This window comes from Falco peregrinus, chromosome 1 (genome assembly GCF_023634155.1).
Source record: "Falco peregrinus isolate bFalPer1 chromosome 1, bFalPer1.pri, whole genome shotgun sequence".
Classification (NCBI taxonomy): Eukaryota; Metazoa; Chordata; class Aves; order Falconiformes; family Falconidae; genus Falco; species Falco peregrinus.
In genome coordinates, this window is record NC_073721.1 from 110,795,350 (window position 1) to 110,811,636 (window position 16,287).

The following is a 16,287-nucleotide window of genomic DNA, read 5'->3' on the forward strand; positions in this document are numbered from 1 at the left end:
GGTCTTACGTTTCTTGGCTTAAAAACCCGAGACACAAGTAATTTAAGACTTTTGCAACAATGTTAATTGATTATTTTTGGTCTCAGTGGTTGGGTTTTTTTTCCTTCACAGTTTTTTTTTTTTTAAACTTTGAAGGATACACAGAGAAGGTTGATTGCGCTAGTTTGTTAGAGTAGCTAGTGATAAAATGTTACCAGAGTAGCACTTGACAAGATTCTAAATTGAACAACAAATTGTTTTACTTAAGTAGGTGTCTCTTCTAATGGCATATTTTAGACAATGAGCTTACTCTCTATAGTAGTAAATCAATTATCTTTGTTTATTGAAGAATTAATCCTTTTTCTTTTAACATACTTGATTTATTTGGAGGAAGAGGTGGGGTGGGGAAGGGGGCAAACACATAGAAGTTCAGTCTGTATTTTTGTGGTAGTATTCATGCACGATGATCTATTTTTGACCGTTTTTTTCCAGTGGATCATTTTCCAAATAAGCTAAAGCTTGCAGAATGTATTTGTTAATTTATTTTGTGGGTATTTTTAGTCATCGTCCCTCTTCACCCTTATATTAACAAAATGGGTAAAGATGGATAGCTTTGTAAATATGTTTTAAAGGGCTGCCTGTTTCTTCCTTGATAATGAAGTTAAACGTAATACCAATGATTACTAGGTATTGCATGCAATTACCTTAAAAAGGCTTTGCATTTTGTTTATGGCTCAGTGGGACTTTTTCACTGTTTTGGTGTTTTGGTTTCTAGTTCTATCAACATCTACTTGATCGGTGTCTTTAAATTCATCTTAGAGTTAGATAATACCTTCTTTAAGTTCAGACACTTAAATTGTGAAACAATTATACAGCCTTACCTTAAAACATCATTGCGTAATTCTAATCAAAACAAAAGCATCTACAAAATATCTTCTTACTGCAAATTGTTGATAAAAATCTTTCAGAAGCGAAATAAATGGACGTACTTTGGAAAGAGAATGTAGCGGCATGTAGCTGTAAACAAAAAAAAAAAAGGCAGGAAAGAAAATGGATTACTGAATAGGCAAAAAGCACTTTCACATACTGCGTAACTCTTAGGAAGAAAGAATTTTCTGCTTTTATTATCTGTGGCTGATGAAATGATTTTACAAAGAACTAGTTCATATATTCTCTGTATGATTTTCTGATAGATAACACACATTTTGGAAGCAGTTCATCAATAACATTTCCTGTATTGCAACGTACTGCTGAAGAAAAAATACTGAACTCTGACAGACTTACCCTGGAAAGGTGAGAAGGTTATGGAGCACACACCATAGCTCGTGGCTCTTGTATCTGATGGTCTGAAGTGAAGTGTATCCCAGTAATGCCTGTGGTCAACGGTGTAAGTGGTGGGTTTGATTTTGATTTTTTGTGTATGTGTGTTTTTGAGAAAACTGTGTCCAATAGAGAAGTTCTGTATGAGTCCTTGTCATGAATCTATCTGTACAGCAATCATTTCAGGCAGTTAGGGCTTTTCATTGTAAACTAAGGAGCTAGCTTAAGAGTCAAATGTGGTTATTCACATAATCTACAGAAAGAGGCTGTGTCTCCATTAGCTCTAATCTCATGCATTAAGAGTGGTTGTTTTGTTTTTTTTCCCTTAACTAGGACACACACAAAAATTTTATCTGAAAGCCATTTAATGGGAAATATTTATTTATCTGTTTTTGGTGAGAGTATGCTTCATGTAGTCCAGAATATTTTGGCAGGTCAGTGGGACTCTTTATGGAATAATTCTAAAATAAGAATAACTGTGTTCAGCATAACTTCTGTATCTTTTACTTTTCACATTAACACTGTTTCATGTATTTGTTTTTCAAGTGTGAAGTTCTAGAAACAAAAAAAAATAATCACATAGGATACTTTTGAATTCTTATCTAAACAGGCTGCTTATGTGGTATCTGGTAGAAAAACTTAAAAAATTGGCAGGCTGTGTCTGTTGAAATTTTAATTTGGTCACAACCTGAAACTTCTGTGTAGTTCCCATATAACAACAAATCTCTGATTAAGAGGACAGGCTTTCAGAGAATTTTGTAAGCACTTCTACTATATTTTTATGCTTTTTTTTTTTTTTTGGTAACAAGGAGTTACTGCCTTATTTACAGGGTTTAATTAGCAGACCTAATAACCTTAATATTGCCATAACATCAAGATACTTTCCTTGGTTCAGTCAGAGTAGGTGAGTAGAAGGTGGGTTACCGATTTGTTACTTCTATGGGTTTTTTTTTATTCTGTTTTTTTTTCTTTCCAGGCAAAAATTGACAGTGTGCCCAGTTATCGATGGGGAAGATCATCTTCGCCTTTTGAATTTCCAACATAACTTTATAACCCGGATCCAAAATATTTCTAATCTGCAGCATCTCATTTTCTTAGATTTGTATGATAATCAAATAGAGGAAATAAGTGGTGTTTCAACTCTGAGATCCCTGAGAGTCCTTTTGTTGGGAAAAAACAGGTAAAAATAATAAAACTAAATTAAAGCACCCTGTTTCTTTATAGTGTAACAACTGTGATCTATCTTTTTTTCTGTGACAGTTTTCAGTTTGTGATGTAGGCTGTGAGACCAGTGAGCTGGTCTCTGACACTAGCTAAGTCTTAGGGGTCCTGCTGAAGAAGCACACAGTTTTTGCTTGTACTGATTTTAATCTTCCTTTCTTACGTAAATTTTAGCAAGTTCTGAAGTATTTTACATGTTTCTGTCTAATCTTGTGTTCTCATTGATTATTAAATATGTATTCTTAGATTTGTGTGGCAATTGGAATTTCTTTTCGCGTCGTGTAAAGTATTTGCTGGTTCTTTATAACCTATAGAAGTTATTTCTGCCCGATACATTTAGCTGGGAAAATATCAGACAGGTGAATCATGGATGTTGTTGCTTATTTATGGATTTTATTCTGCTGGGAGGTACAGCCTGCTAGTTGTATTACTATGTAAAATACAGTTCAAATCGTGTAGCTTTTAATAATTTAATAGCAGTATCTTTGGAATTGCTCGCACATCTAAGGTTGTGCTTTGATTTTGTTCAGTTTCCTTATTTTCCTTTTATTCAGTAAAGGAAGAACTGGTAAACAAACTTCAGTTATGTTCAGATTACAAAGACTGTATCTCCTATTTCAGCCTGTAATCAATAGTGCAGTATGTTACTAGAACTAGTAGCTTTTATATTAACAATCTCACCTGTAGAAATTAATTTTTATTTATAGCAAAATATTGGGGCATGGGTATGATAATTTTAAGGTGCTTTAAGGAATTGCTTTCCAAGTCAAACTACCTTGAGTGCTATGTAGTTTGTTTACATAGAAATATGATTTGTAGGTAGTTGGGTATTCATATGGGTAATCATAAATGATTAAAAGTCAGACACAGTTGCTAGTAACTTTTTTTTCAGGTTGATCTGTATGTGATCTTTGATTATTCTTGAAATAAATGCGTAATATACACGATGTTTAATATCATCTGCCAGTAGATGATGCTGTTGAGTATATAATAACCAAGGTTATTGACAGGTTATGGACAAATAGGACATTAAAGGACAGGATGGAAAAGTTTTGAGGTGGTGAAGTTGTACAGAGGGAGAAGAAATACTGCCAAATCCAGAGATACGTATTGTCTAGAAAGGGCTGGTGGCTTTCAGTTGTTCTTTTATTTATTGTGTTCTTCCAACAAACTCTCAAAAGCCTGTGTTGCTACAGTCTTTCTTTAAACTGGTTTGGAGTTAGCTGTTTGCAGTAAGAATGTTTATGTTATTACTTTGGTACCTGGATAGGTTGGTGGTTGACTTTGTTTTCTATTGGTGCAAGTATTTCTTCCCTTTCCATCTTCCTAGAAGAGCCATAGTGACAGTTGGAAAGGAAGGTGATAGTCTAAGGCATAGTCATTCATATTCATTTTTTTGTTACATGCTTCAGAACTTTGTTATTCTGTTACTCTTGGTAGGCAGGAACAAATGGCTAAGTTTTGTATTAGCTGGAAGACAAAAGATACTCTTTGTCTAATATGAAAAATAATTTGTTGTAATTGAAATCTTGCAGAATAAAGAAGATATCAAATCTGGAGAACCTGAAAAATCTTGATGTTTTAGATCTTCATGGAAATCAGGTATAGTACAATAACTTGATTATTTACGTTTCTTATATAGACATCATGCATTTCCCATGTCTTTTACCAAACTCTTGCTTTTTGAAAAGGATCTGGTAGCAAAATTTGCAGCTCTTGCAGTCACAGAAATCAGTAAATGAATAAAGGTGGTATGAAGCTATTTTGAATCTTGTCTCTGCTACTTTCAGCATTGTAATTCTGGAAAGTTAGTGGTTAAAATGCTGAGTCAATTGACTGTTCTGTAGGAGCCAGTGCTATTTTACTTATCTCGCATAAGCAGTTGTGACTTAGTTAACATAACACAGTCTTAAAAGTCATAGAAAGGTTTAAGATCCTATTGATGGTTGTATTGTTTCTGCTGTTGGTGATCTTATGAAACCAGATCCCTTGTGTATTTGTAGAAGTCTTAAATTTGTACAGGAAAAAGCCGAATGGGTCTAAGCTCTTGATTGATTCATGCTTCTGGATGGCCTTGTGTTACTTAATGTCTATTTGGTTTCCCAAGTTTGAGATTAAGCAGTCATTTCTGTTTCAAGTGGTGCATAAAACTTTAGTTGTAGTACATATAAGAGGAAAATTCTTGTGTTAATTGGCATGTCAGAAGCAGCATGGAATATTAAGGCCAAGCTGGATATAGTATTTTTTGTAAAATAAATTTAAAACACATGGGACACAAAATGTTCCATAATTGAGCTGTTTAAAACAACATATGGTTATTGTGACTATATAAGACCAATGTGTGAATTTTCTGGATTTCTGTTCTGACAGTTTTGAAGCCTTACTAATTTCTCTGTGTGTGTTCTTTATTGTACAATTGCTTGACAGTGGGAAATAGGAGTGTGGTTTTTTCTTTAAAAAAAAAAAAAAGGAAAAAGACAAGCTAGCACTATAATGAGTTTTTGTTATATGTGATGCAGTAAGTTCGTGGCTTCTTTGAATAACATTAGTCCAATATTGTGCACATTGTACTGAAGAAAAATGTTACTGTCAGGGTGGCTTGAACATTGGAGGAGGATGCCCAGACAGGTAGTGGGAGCTCCATCCTTGGAGGTGGTCTGAGCCTGCCTGGACACGCTTCTGGGCAGCCTGCTGTAGGTGACCCTGCTCTGAGCAGGGCGAGTGGAAGGGACTATCTCCAGACGTCCCTTCTGACTTCTACTGGTGCTCTGATTCTGTGGCTAGGGGTAATTTAGAATAAACTCACTATCTTTTCTTTTCCTATTTTCTCTTTTTAGTGGTAGGGGAAATAAAAGAAAAAAAAAATAGTAGAGAAGAATTGTTTTGAAGATACTAGTAAAGTGACAGTTCCTTATTGCAAAAATGTCCTCTGTAAAGCCATGAAAAACCTCTTTACTGGATGAATGCGGCAGCTTACTGAGCTGTAATGGGCTGTATAAACATAGTGCTACAGTACTTGCTGAATGGCACTCTGTATTTGGAGTTAGGACAACAGCTGAATTTTCTTCAAATTTGTGAATTTGTCTGTTTTATAGAGTGGTTCATATTTATACGTGTATTAGAACAGTAATCTATTCTATAGCTTTTTGGTTTTATTCTTTGTGTGAATGTAGATAGCAGTTCTTGACTGGGTTTTACCTTTTGAAGTTGCTGTGCCATAGTTAATAGAGGACAAGGGCGCATCACTTGTGGTGCAGACAGTTCTATTAAGGGGAGAATATCTGGTGAGCAGTCTTCGTCACGGTAGAGGGTTAGCTGAATATTTGCTGCTTGCATCCAGTTTTCCTGGGATACAAGTTAACTTGCATTCAGTGATTCTGGTATCACCAGCTTTCTTCTGTAGTCTGGCAGGCAATTCAAGAAGGTGGTTTAACATGTTTGTTAGACTCCAGTAGGTGAGAAGAGTCATGTAAGTAAAATGCTACCATTTAAATGATATTGCCTGACAACAGTTAACATTGTTATGACAATATACTGTGCAATATAAATTGCTACAGTTGTACTTCTGAGTTACAATACAGAACAGAGTTTTCCCCGTAGTTTTGTTTTCATGGTTTGGCTTCTCTGATGTCATTAAATAAAAGCCATAAAATTGAATGTACCAGTAAAGCCTTTTGATGCCTTTTGGCCAGTCACATTACCAGATTTTGAAGTTACCATGACATTGAAGGTGCTCACATATCTGGCAAGAAGAAAGTATTGTTCTTTTAAATACCATTTTTTCCGCTTTATGGTTTGTATATTTTATAGGACATATTTAATGGACATTAAAAAATACTTCAGTATATTATGTGTAATATCCATTACATAATATCTGACTGAATGGTTTTCATTCTTACTTCAGTACTTTAAATTCACGACAGGAATATTTTAAGGTGCTTTCAGTAGTATTTTGTGTGTGTGTGTGTGTGTGTTCAAAGCTATTGTTAATAATGCACGGTATCTCTTCTGTTATCTGTGATCCCAGATGATCACTGAACAATTAAATCTTGTGTACAAGTATGTTAAAGGTATTTGAAATGCATTAAACTAATGAAAAACATTACCTGTTTTATTATACACAGTAGTTCTATTGAAGGCAAGAAATCTCAGCAGTCACTCTCAACAGATGCAGAATATAAATCCTCAAATACACTATGTCCACAATATGAACATCATTAATCTTATTTTTCAAAAGTAGTGCTAGAGCCTAGCTAGAAATTACTTACTTCTGTTAATGTTCATAGAGTAGCAGCAGTTAAGAAGAAAGCTAGATTCCTGTTGTAGCCTTAGTCCCTCCCTCCCTCTCTCTTGGGGTGTAAAGCAGTCTTATAGATGGAATACAGATTGTGGTACTTACAAGACTGGAATGTTTACAAGAGGTCAGAGGTGAGGAGAACAGAGGAAAATTTCATTTTTTGTTCACTTTTGGGAAGGTATTTTCGTTTATTTGGGTGCCAGATTTTTCTGATAATACGATTTGGTCTGAACTTTGAGACTTCTGCTTAAGTGAGAAATGTGCTGGGAACTGGATGTGCTTTGTAACATTGAGGTATAGTATTGCACAATGCTTAATGATAAACCTTGGTTTTGTGTTTTTGTTTTTTTGGGTTTTTTTACAAATCAAGCTTTTAAATGCATTACTACTTAAAGGAAATCTCTTCGTATGATAAATATCCAAAAGAAGGTTAAAAAAAAAATCAGTGTAACACCTAATGAAGCACTGCGTTTGCCTGTGCTTTACAAAAAGGACAAAATGTGAATTCCATTGTCATGTTACTACTCTTTGCCTATTTTCCTACATAATTTAGTAAGGCTCTTGATTTTAATACTGCCCAGTAAAAAACTTGTAAGAAAATACAGCACTTTAATAATATTTAATTAAATTTTTAAGTAGAGACTCTGTTTCTATGGCTATTAACATGCTAATATGGACGTATACTATAGCATTCAAAGACCCCGCACATGGTTGTGTGTGTGGTATATTTAAAGGACAACTTAGACTTAATTTTGAATTTATTTATTTTCTTTAATTTATAATTTATTTTATAAATTTATTTTAGTTATAATTAATTTATTTATTTAAATTTTTTATTAATTACTTTTATTAATTAATTGGATTTATTTAATTTATAAATACTATGCTTCCAAGCACTCTGAATAGAGAGAACGCTGATTGTTGGCTTGATCTTTGTTCTCAAGGTAAATAGTATAAAAGATGTATGTTCCGTAGAAATCTTTGAAAACCCTTTTATTTTAGATACGGTAAAAATGGACTTTACTGTGTCTGTCTTCCAGTGAACTAGCTCATTAAAGTTGGGTCAAGTTTAACTTGGTTTTCATTCCAACATTATTTAGAATGAAATTTTATTTAGAAATAAATCTTAAAAAGTCATTAGAGGGGTTTTTTTTTGTGTTCTGCTTAACTCTGTGAATCATTTTCCTTGCCAAAAGTTCAAGGATATAAGTAAAAGAAAAAAAAAAAAAAGCAACTTGAACTTCTTTTCAGTAATCTCAGAATTGTGTATTCAAATGTGCAACTCTTGTGCAGTTTAATTATTGATGAGTGATTGTGATGCATAACAATCTTTCCTGAAATGAGTATTTCATAGTTAAGTATTCAAACATACAAGTGAACAAAAGAATAGAATAGTGTTTTTCTTCAGTGTTTACAAGTAAAGCCTTTGACTTGTGGATTTGAAAAAGCAACTAAAAATGGTTAATAATAATTCTTTATTTAGAATTACTAGAGAAGTCATAGGGGTTTTTTTGTAAAATAAATATTATTTGAATCCTCTAAAAAGAGGTGATAATGGCTTGTATGTGATCCACACCTAATAGTAGGTACTAAAAGCAGGTAGTTATTCTTAACACTTAGCAAAGTGATAAAGAGTATTTCTATACATTGCTGATGATATCGTCATCTTCCTGATAGTAAAATGCCAGAATTAATATTCTACACTGTGGCATGCTGTAATTCTAGCTAGGCAGACATCTGCAGAGGTCTGTGCTCTTCATGCTAACCATCTGCTCTTGGCTTTGCTTTTACAAGCCTTTGTGTCTAAATATATTGTTCTAAATGGTGGTATTTTCTGATACGTTTGCTGTAATGTTTTTGTATCCTGATAGTTTTTATTTTCTGCATATAATACACAAACAGATGGTGCATAATAGTTGAATTAGCAGTTGAATCAAAAGTTGCTTGAAGATGTGATTTAGTTTTGGTTTTGCTGTTGACTTTTGTGTGCTTTTTAATGGAAAAATTGCTGAAGTAATTTTTTTTGGCAGCGTATTTAAGTCATATGTCATAGACTTACATGTATATACATATATATGTGTGTGTATGTACATGTGTATATATATGAAAGTTACCAACAACATTATGTGTTCTCAAACCATTAAATAACAGCTACCTTACCTCTTCTCCCATTCCAGGAGCTGCTAGACACTTTCTGGAAACTGGCATGGCCAGACTTGTACTGGTCTAAAGCATCAGAAAGTTCATTATCACTGGGAAGGTGTGTGACACCAGTCGCTATCTTGCTCGTCTGCATCTAAGTGCTGTTGGCAGCTTTGAGGAGGAATAGCGTGCCTGAGTGCAGGGTTTTGAAGGGAGCTTACGGCAGTTCAGCAGATGATCTTTCTAATTGAAGGAATTCATTATACTTCTTAGTAGCTTTGTGCGCTGTATCCTTGGATGCACTGCGGAACCTGGTGAAAGGCGGAAGGCTTCTCCACAGGAAAACCTGCTGCCTTCTTTCTGCCACACAGTATAGGTTTCAGTAAGAATATGGGATATCCCCCTGTGCAGTGGCAGAAATTCATCTTTTCCGTGATATGTTGCTGTATGCAAGTCCTGCCTGCATGTCTGGATAGGTGCTGGAGGACAGATCCCAGACCACTATGATGAGAAATAAATATTTGGATAGAGATCCTTGAGTCGATCACCCTTGAGAAATACAAACAGTAGGAAATGAACCCAGATTGTGTCAACAGAGCAATAATTAATGCCTTTGTAAAACATAGCTGCATTTCTAGAAATCAAAAATAAAATTAAGGGGCAGTTGCTGTTATTTTGAATTTATTTTTTTGTCAATATCGCCTGAATCTTTCAAATAGGGTATTAAGTATAAAGAACCTCAGCAGCTGCCTGTTTACTGTAGTTTAGTTGCTTTGTTTGATCCCTCCATTTTCTAATCACAGGAAGCTGTGAGTGGCTGAAGAAGTGCTGGGGGCTGTCAAGCAAATGCGCTGTGTATCCAAACTAAGGATGCTGCTGCTTTCTTTTCTAGCTTTTGAGTCTGTCTTCTGATTCCAGCAATTACCTGCTCGTAAAACTTCCTTACAAGTTCCAATTCTGGAATAATTGCTTTCTTCAGAGGGCTGTGGCTGTTCCTTGCCCTTGACTCACAGCACGTTCCTCTCCTCATGACCTGCTGTAAAGTCTACCTGTGGACCTCCTGTAGGTAGAGCTGTGAATGCTGCTACTGGCTTTTCAGAGGCATGAAGGGAAATCGGTGCAGATTTCTGTGATGATAGGAAGGTACAATGCTGCATATGCTTGTAGCGTAGTGCCAGGAGATTTGGATGTGCGTTTGTGTGCCATTGCAGACAAATTAAGGATCAACCATGCACAAAATTTCAGATTTCGGCATACCACAATATTATCAGTGTTGTCTTAGTTTTACAGTGTCTTTGAAGTTGCTGCTATGGAGCAGTGCAGCCAAAGTAATTTAATTTCTGATAGGAAGGAAGTGTTGACTGATCTTACTGCAGTATGATTAGAAAGGTACTAGTGAAGTGAATACTAGTACTTAATCTCTAGCAGACTGTAGCTTGTTTTCAGCAATTTATGACATGACTATCATGGTTTAGAAATATACACAAGCAGTATGCTATTAAGTTGATTGCTTATGTATACTTAAAAAATGCTACATATATCTATATAAAACACATGTCCATGTTTATAATTATACCTCTTCCACAGATTACTAAAATGGAAAACATCAGTCATTTGAGTGAACTGAGAGTGTTAAACCTTGCCAGAAACCTGCTAACCATTGTGGAAAACCTTAATGGACTGGATTCACTCACAGAGCTCAACCTTCGTCATAATAAAGTCTCTGCTATAGTAAGGAACAGAACTCTTGTCTTTTTTTCTTTTTTTTTCTGTTTTTTTTTAACAAAATGCACTATTAAATCATATCACCATTTCAGATTTGTGAAACCTTGTGCTTTTCTCTATTGTGTTGCTTATGTTCTGTTACAACACTTGTACAGCAGTTTATTTTTGGTGTTGTTTAAATGTGATCAGTGGAGTTTGACTAGATGACCTTTAAAGGTCCCTTCCAACCCAAATAATATCTGATGCTATGATGACTTGTAGTGATTCAAGTCTTGGTAACTTATGATAGTTCTTGGGGCGGAGGGTGTTGCAGGGAATATTCTGAAGAAGCTTTGTGGTTCTAACATACAACTTTAGGTACTTCTGTTCTATACAAGTTTGCTTCCTAAAAAAAAACCCCCTCTCTTGATATCTGTAGCTCAGCTAAGCAGTGAGACCATCTTAAATTTCATGTCCTTATGGGTACTTCTAGGGCGAATGCAGAGAAAATAGGTATTGATCTTAAAAGCAGAGTTTTCCAATTTAAGCTTTAACCTAGTATTTTAAGTCTTTATGTTTTAAAAAACAAAGCTTTTCACCTCACAACTTGTGAGTTGTAAGGTATGGCAAGTAGATTATTTGAACAAGCGCTTTTCAAAAATTGTACAGTGTCTACTTAAAGAGCTAGATTATTCTGGCCTTTGTCATTGCTTTAGTTCTTGGTGTCTCCTATCGCTGCTGAGCCTTTCCTTTCTTGAATTTCTGCTACTTGCCATATATGAATTGGTTTTACACTTCAAGAATAAGAAATTTCTGCTCATTGCTGATTCTGTTACTGTACCTTACCCCTATGTGAATTTTGTTACCTAGAATTCTTTTCCTTGTTTGTAGCTGCTGCCTTTTCACCCTCTCAGGTGTAGCTCATACTTTCTCCTTGCTTTCTGTTGTCACAAATGGAGAGTCAGCAAGAAATTTAAATTAATGAGTTACAGGCTGGGACTCTGTGCTGTATCTCAATGTTTTCGTGTTTAGTGGCCAGAGACACTGTTTCAGAAGGTGATGTTCTGTACAAGGAATCACATTATTTTGCCTAAGTGTGGGGTCTGTGTGTTTTTGGTTTTGGTTGTGTGGTTTTTTTTTTTTAACCCTGGTTAAATTCTTGTGGAATGGTGTGTTGTGTGTGTGGTTTTTTGTTATGATTTTAATTGGGTGGCAATTTTAGCAAGTATGACGCTAACTTTCCTTCCTATAGAGAAGGACTCCTAAATCATATGAAGTCAAGTCTTGGACATATCATACTGCCTGAAACCTAAAGTAAATATATGTTTCTTTCCTAAAATAAAATCTTTTTCTTATTTTAATGATAGTTTATTTCTCTCTGCACAACAATGTACATATATTTTTGTTACTAATATTTGTTTAATTTTTTTTAATAAAATGAAAGCTGCAATACTTTTGTATTGAAATCCAGAATCTGCTGCAATGAAATTATTGAAAATCCAGAAGCATAGAAATAAGTATATAATTTTATGAAAAAAATATCCAAGATATTGTTTGTTACATTATTGCTGTAGTACTTGAGTAGTTGCGGGGAGGGGTTTTAGATATTTTTTCCTTTAAGATGAGGTTTAGGTTTTCTTATGGTTGACGCTGGGGGTGGGGTGGGTGTCAGTCATGATACAGTTATGATGTAGCACTTAACTGCAAAACTTTCACTCAAGTTCCTAAGAAGAATTTGGTTTCTGTGTTTTAGTTTTTGGACTGCATTAGTTAGTTACTATGACAATACTGCAATGGCTTTTAAATTTGATTATTCCTTAAAGGAAAAGATCTAACTTAAATTCTAAAAAGTTTGTCATCCCCAAATCATGAAATAGAATCAATATAAAACTTGTCCTTTAGTACATTTTTTTTGTGAACCTTCCTTATTTTTCGCACCCCCTACCTGCTGTAAGTATTGTTCTTGTAGGAAAGATGATATTGTCAGCTGTCAAATGAAATGAGGTTCTGTACTGAACTCCATATCCATTGCAGTTAACTATGTCAAATAATTCAAATTACTCAACCAGATTATAGTTTTTGAGCGATTAAATGATCATCTCAGGCCTGTGAAACTTGCAACATATTTTACAGGACAGCAGCATATCATGCTGGTTGTGGAAGTCCGTCTTCAGGGGAAATTGCTTTGTATTCTCCAATGCAATCTTCTTTGATTAGTTAAAATTGTTGCTGTTTAAGAATTACTGTGTACAACCCTGTCATGCCTGTCTTCGTGTGTGTATCTACCTGTACCATGCCTGCCCACCCCTTGAAGCATCAATGCTAAGTAGCCTTAGGGATAGAGGAGGTGTCCAGATGTAAATCTGTTATAAACTCAATCTTTCCGTGGTCTGATCTGGGAGGATTTTGAACAGCATTGAACCAGGAGTTTTGCAACTGCAGACCTGAGCTACTAATAAGCCCTGCTTATTGTATACAGAGCTATCGCTTTCAGCAGCATTTGTTAGCTCATGTTCAGTGTTTGATTAATAGCAGCTACATAGTTTGTTTAGAGCTGCCTTGTGTTTGCCTCTTTGGGTAGAATGAACTGTTTCTGTTTCTGCAGTGCTATGTAGACATGTCACAAATTCGGTGGAGGGAGGAAGGGCTGTAGATTTGATTTTGTGGCTAAAATCAAGGTAGTGAGCCCTGTGGTGTAAGTAATGGGTTTGCGCCCACTGATTGCAAGTTGGAGTATGCTCCTTAGTAGGATAAGGAGATACAGACATAGAACAGAGGGGTTGGGTGTGCGGTCTGAATGGTATATGAGTTAGTGCAGACTGTGCTGTCTGGCCATTATGGAAATATTTTATAAATGAAGTTTGATCTTACTTGATATGTTTAATCTTACTAATAATTGAGCTATTTGTTATTTAGGAGTTTTCTGCAAAGGGCTTTAGTGGCATATATTAAATTGACAATTACACATTCTTCCTTAGAAATTTTCATTGTAAAGGTGACAGAGTCCTTCAGATCATTCTCTGGCAGAAGTCACTGCTGTTTGGTAGTGCTAATTGCACTGCTGTATTGCATTTCAAATGCCTGATTTCAGCATGGGCACGACTTCTTTATTTTTATTTTTTACAGTGTCTTTATCCTGCATCTTAAGTGCTGAGACAGCACCTTGGCTTATTTCCCAAAAGCCTGTTCAGAAACCAGCAACAGCCTTATCCCCTTTTCATTAACATCATTTGCTTTGCAAGTGATGCAGCTTGTTCTGCAGCATGGATATCTGCACTGAAACACTCCTTTGCAGTCTGCACTAGGGAGAAATGGAGCTGCACATTCAACACAAATCAATGTTGCAGCAAGGTTATAGCATATAGAAATGAAAGGATTTCATCAGGGAGAGCAGAGAGGTTCAAAAGCTACGTTCAGCTACTGAATTTATGCCTCTATCTTTCCTTCTAGAAAGATGTGGATACTTTGCCCCGTCTCCAGCGTCTCTTCCTCAGCTTCAACAATATATCTAGGTAAGGGAAATAGCAGTTTGCTTCCTATCAATAATTTCAAGTATCCTGTTGGAGCTTATTTCATTAAAACTTAAATTCAAATGCTAGGAGTGCAGATACTTCCCCCCCAACATAACAGCATAATCAAGCCATTGTCTATTTTCTACTTTAAACATAAAAATTCTTGAAATCCTTTACATTTTGATGTAGTTGTACTATGAGTATTCTACCAAGGAACTTGATAATTTTATTTAATTAAAAATACATACTCTTTACAATAATGATAAAAATTTAAAATAGTTTTATAAATATGTTGGTTTACTGTTAAACTAGATAGATGTTAAAGAAACATTACGTAGGGTGCATGTTATATTTAACATCTCTGTATTTATGGAGTTACACAAACTGCTGAGTCAGATTCTACTTATGATTATTTCATGCTTGTATTTTACTTGTCCGTATATTACTGAAGTCTGAAAGGTATATTTACGGTTATTTCCCTTTCAAACCAGACGGCAGGAGAATAGCTCAACTTTCAAAGCAGGGGTTCTATAGTTGTAAGTGATTGAGTGAGTGCATTTTGTTATAAACAGATAGAAATGTTTGCCTTATGCTTTATGTAGTCATGCATTTTTTGAGTCTGCATTTATACTAGTGCCAATATTTTAAAGAATAATATATAAAAAATCCTGCATTAGCTTTGCTTTAGTATGTCCTTTTTTTTTTTAATTCCTTATCACCACCAGTCTTCTTTGCTTAGAATCAAATAATTGTGATGCTTCATGTTCTAATTACTGGAAATACAGTGCTGTTCTTATATCTGCTGTCTATAAAATGTTATGCTTAGCATGGGCTTTTATTCTAATAGAAACTTGGAACATTTTAAGTTGACCTCCATTATGTTTTTTGCAGACAGCTCCAACCTACTTGTCTGTGTTCCTTAGGCTCTTAAAGTACAAATGCAGTAGATCTCCTTAAATACTCATGGGTATTAAGCATATAAAAAAATAATCTGAGATTAACTGCAGGAATCTTTAACATGCTCTTCTATTAATTCATCTACTAGTCTTTTAATTTTATGTGCTAAATTGGCATAATGAAGAGAGGGGGTTAGCATTTTGCTTGTCTTAAATAATTTCCAGAATCGAAGCATGCCTTTTGTTTCTGTTTTTTGGAAAAAATGTTTCAGCTTGGCAGGAACAATGAGGGGACTGCAGTAGCTGGCTCCCTTGCTGTCAGGGAGCATCACTGCAGTCAGTGGAATTTCTGTATCATTTTATATACTTGGTATATGTTGTATAGCTTTCCGATTCCTTTCTCATGTTGTTTTATGCAAATTCATGTTATTTTTACAGTGTTCAAAGAAGAAAAAATGTTTTGGGTTTTCTGTGAGATTTTCAAACTAGATTTCTCAAACTTTATGTAATAAGTAGCTTGCTTCTTGGTAATTTGTCATGATTTCTGTATTTATTTATTGGGGTTTCAGCTGAAGTATTGATAGATTTAGTCTTAAGTTTTCTTGTAAGCTAGAAATACTTGTTTAGAACAGTCATGCAAATATATTCATTTGGTTTTAATTTGTAGTTTAAATGGGTATAAAAAAATCTTAATGTCAAATGAAAGACATCGCCCTTCTATCAATTTTTTGTACATATGTGGGTAGATAGGTGAGTGGATCCGTTTAATCCTTTATTTACCAGTCATTATTACACTGAAAAATGTCTTTTGATGATCACATTTAGCTTGGGTTTTTGAAATAATAACTTTCGGTTGGCTATAGCTGTTTTGAAGGCTAAAACCCCCCATTAATTCCTGATTTTTTGATATATGTAGTAGATGTATCTTCTAACAGGAAAATGATTAAATAGAAAAGTATACTCTTAACCATCTGTTTTCAGATACTTTGGCTGGATACTGTTTGAACTGACTGAAGAACTTGTATGCAACTGTAATACCAGTGAATAGCTGTGCTACATCTGAACATGCCTACAACCCTTTTAAATAATTTTCTGTTTCCGAGTTGCTTACCTGGGTTTACAGAGTGCCATAGATAACTTTTAACACTTACTTTTCCTAGAAACAGCTGTGTCCATACAACTGGCTTTTATTTTAGACAACCAAATTGATACACAG

The 16,287-nt window shown here is 34.9% G+C and overlaps 1 protein-coding gene across 3 annotated transcripts in view; it reads left to right on the plus strand.

The window, feature by feature from the left end:
- Positions 1-16,287, plus strand: part of LRRC49 (leucine rich repeat containing 49) — a 49,506-nt gene that overhangs the window by 2,882 nt on the left and 30,337 nt on the right. The window contains exons 5-9 of one of the 3 annotated variants that reach the window (XM_055790879.1): positions 1,173-1,272; positions 2,276-2,479; positions 4,056-4,122; positions 10,547-10,690; positions 14,114-14,175. In XM_055790879.1, coding sequence (XP_055646854.1) covers positions 1,173-1,272; positions 2,276-2,479; positions 4,056-4,122; positions 10,547-10,690; positions 14,114-14,175 — 577 coding nt within the window. Of the gene's footprint in view, positions 1-1,172; positions 1,273-2,275; positions 2,480-4,055; positions 4,123-8,995; positions 9,078-9,107; positions 10,022-10,546; positions 10,691-14,113; positions 14,176-16,287 lie in introns of those variants that run through there. The other 2 variants (XM_027782123.2, XM_027782124.2) reach the window with 2 other exon arrangements.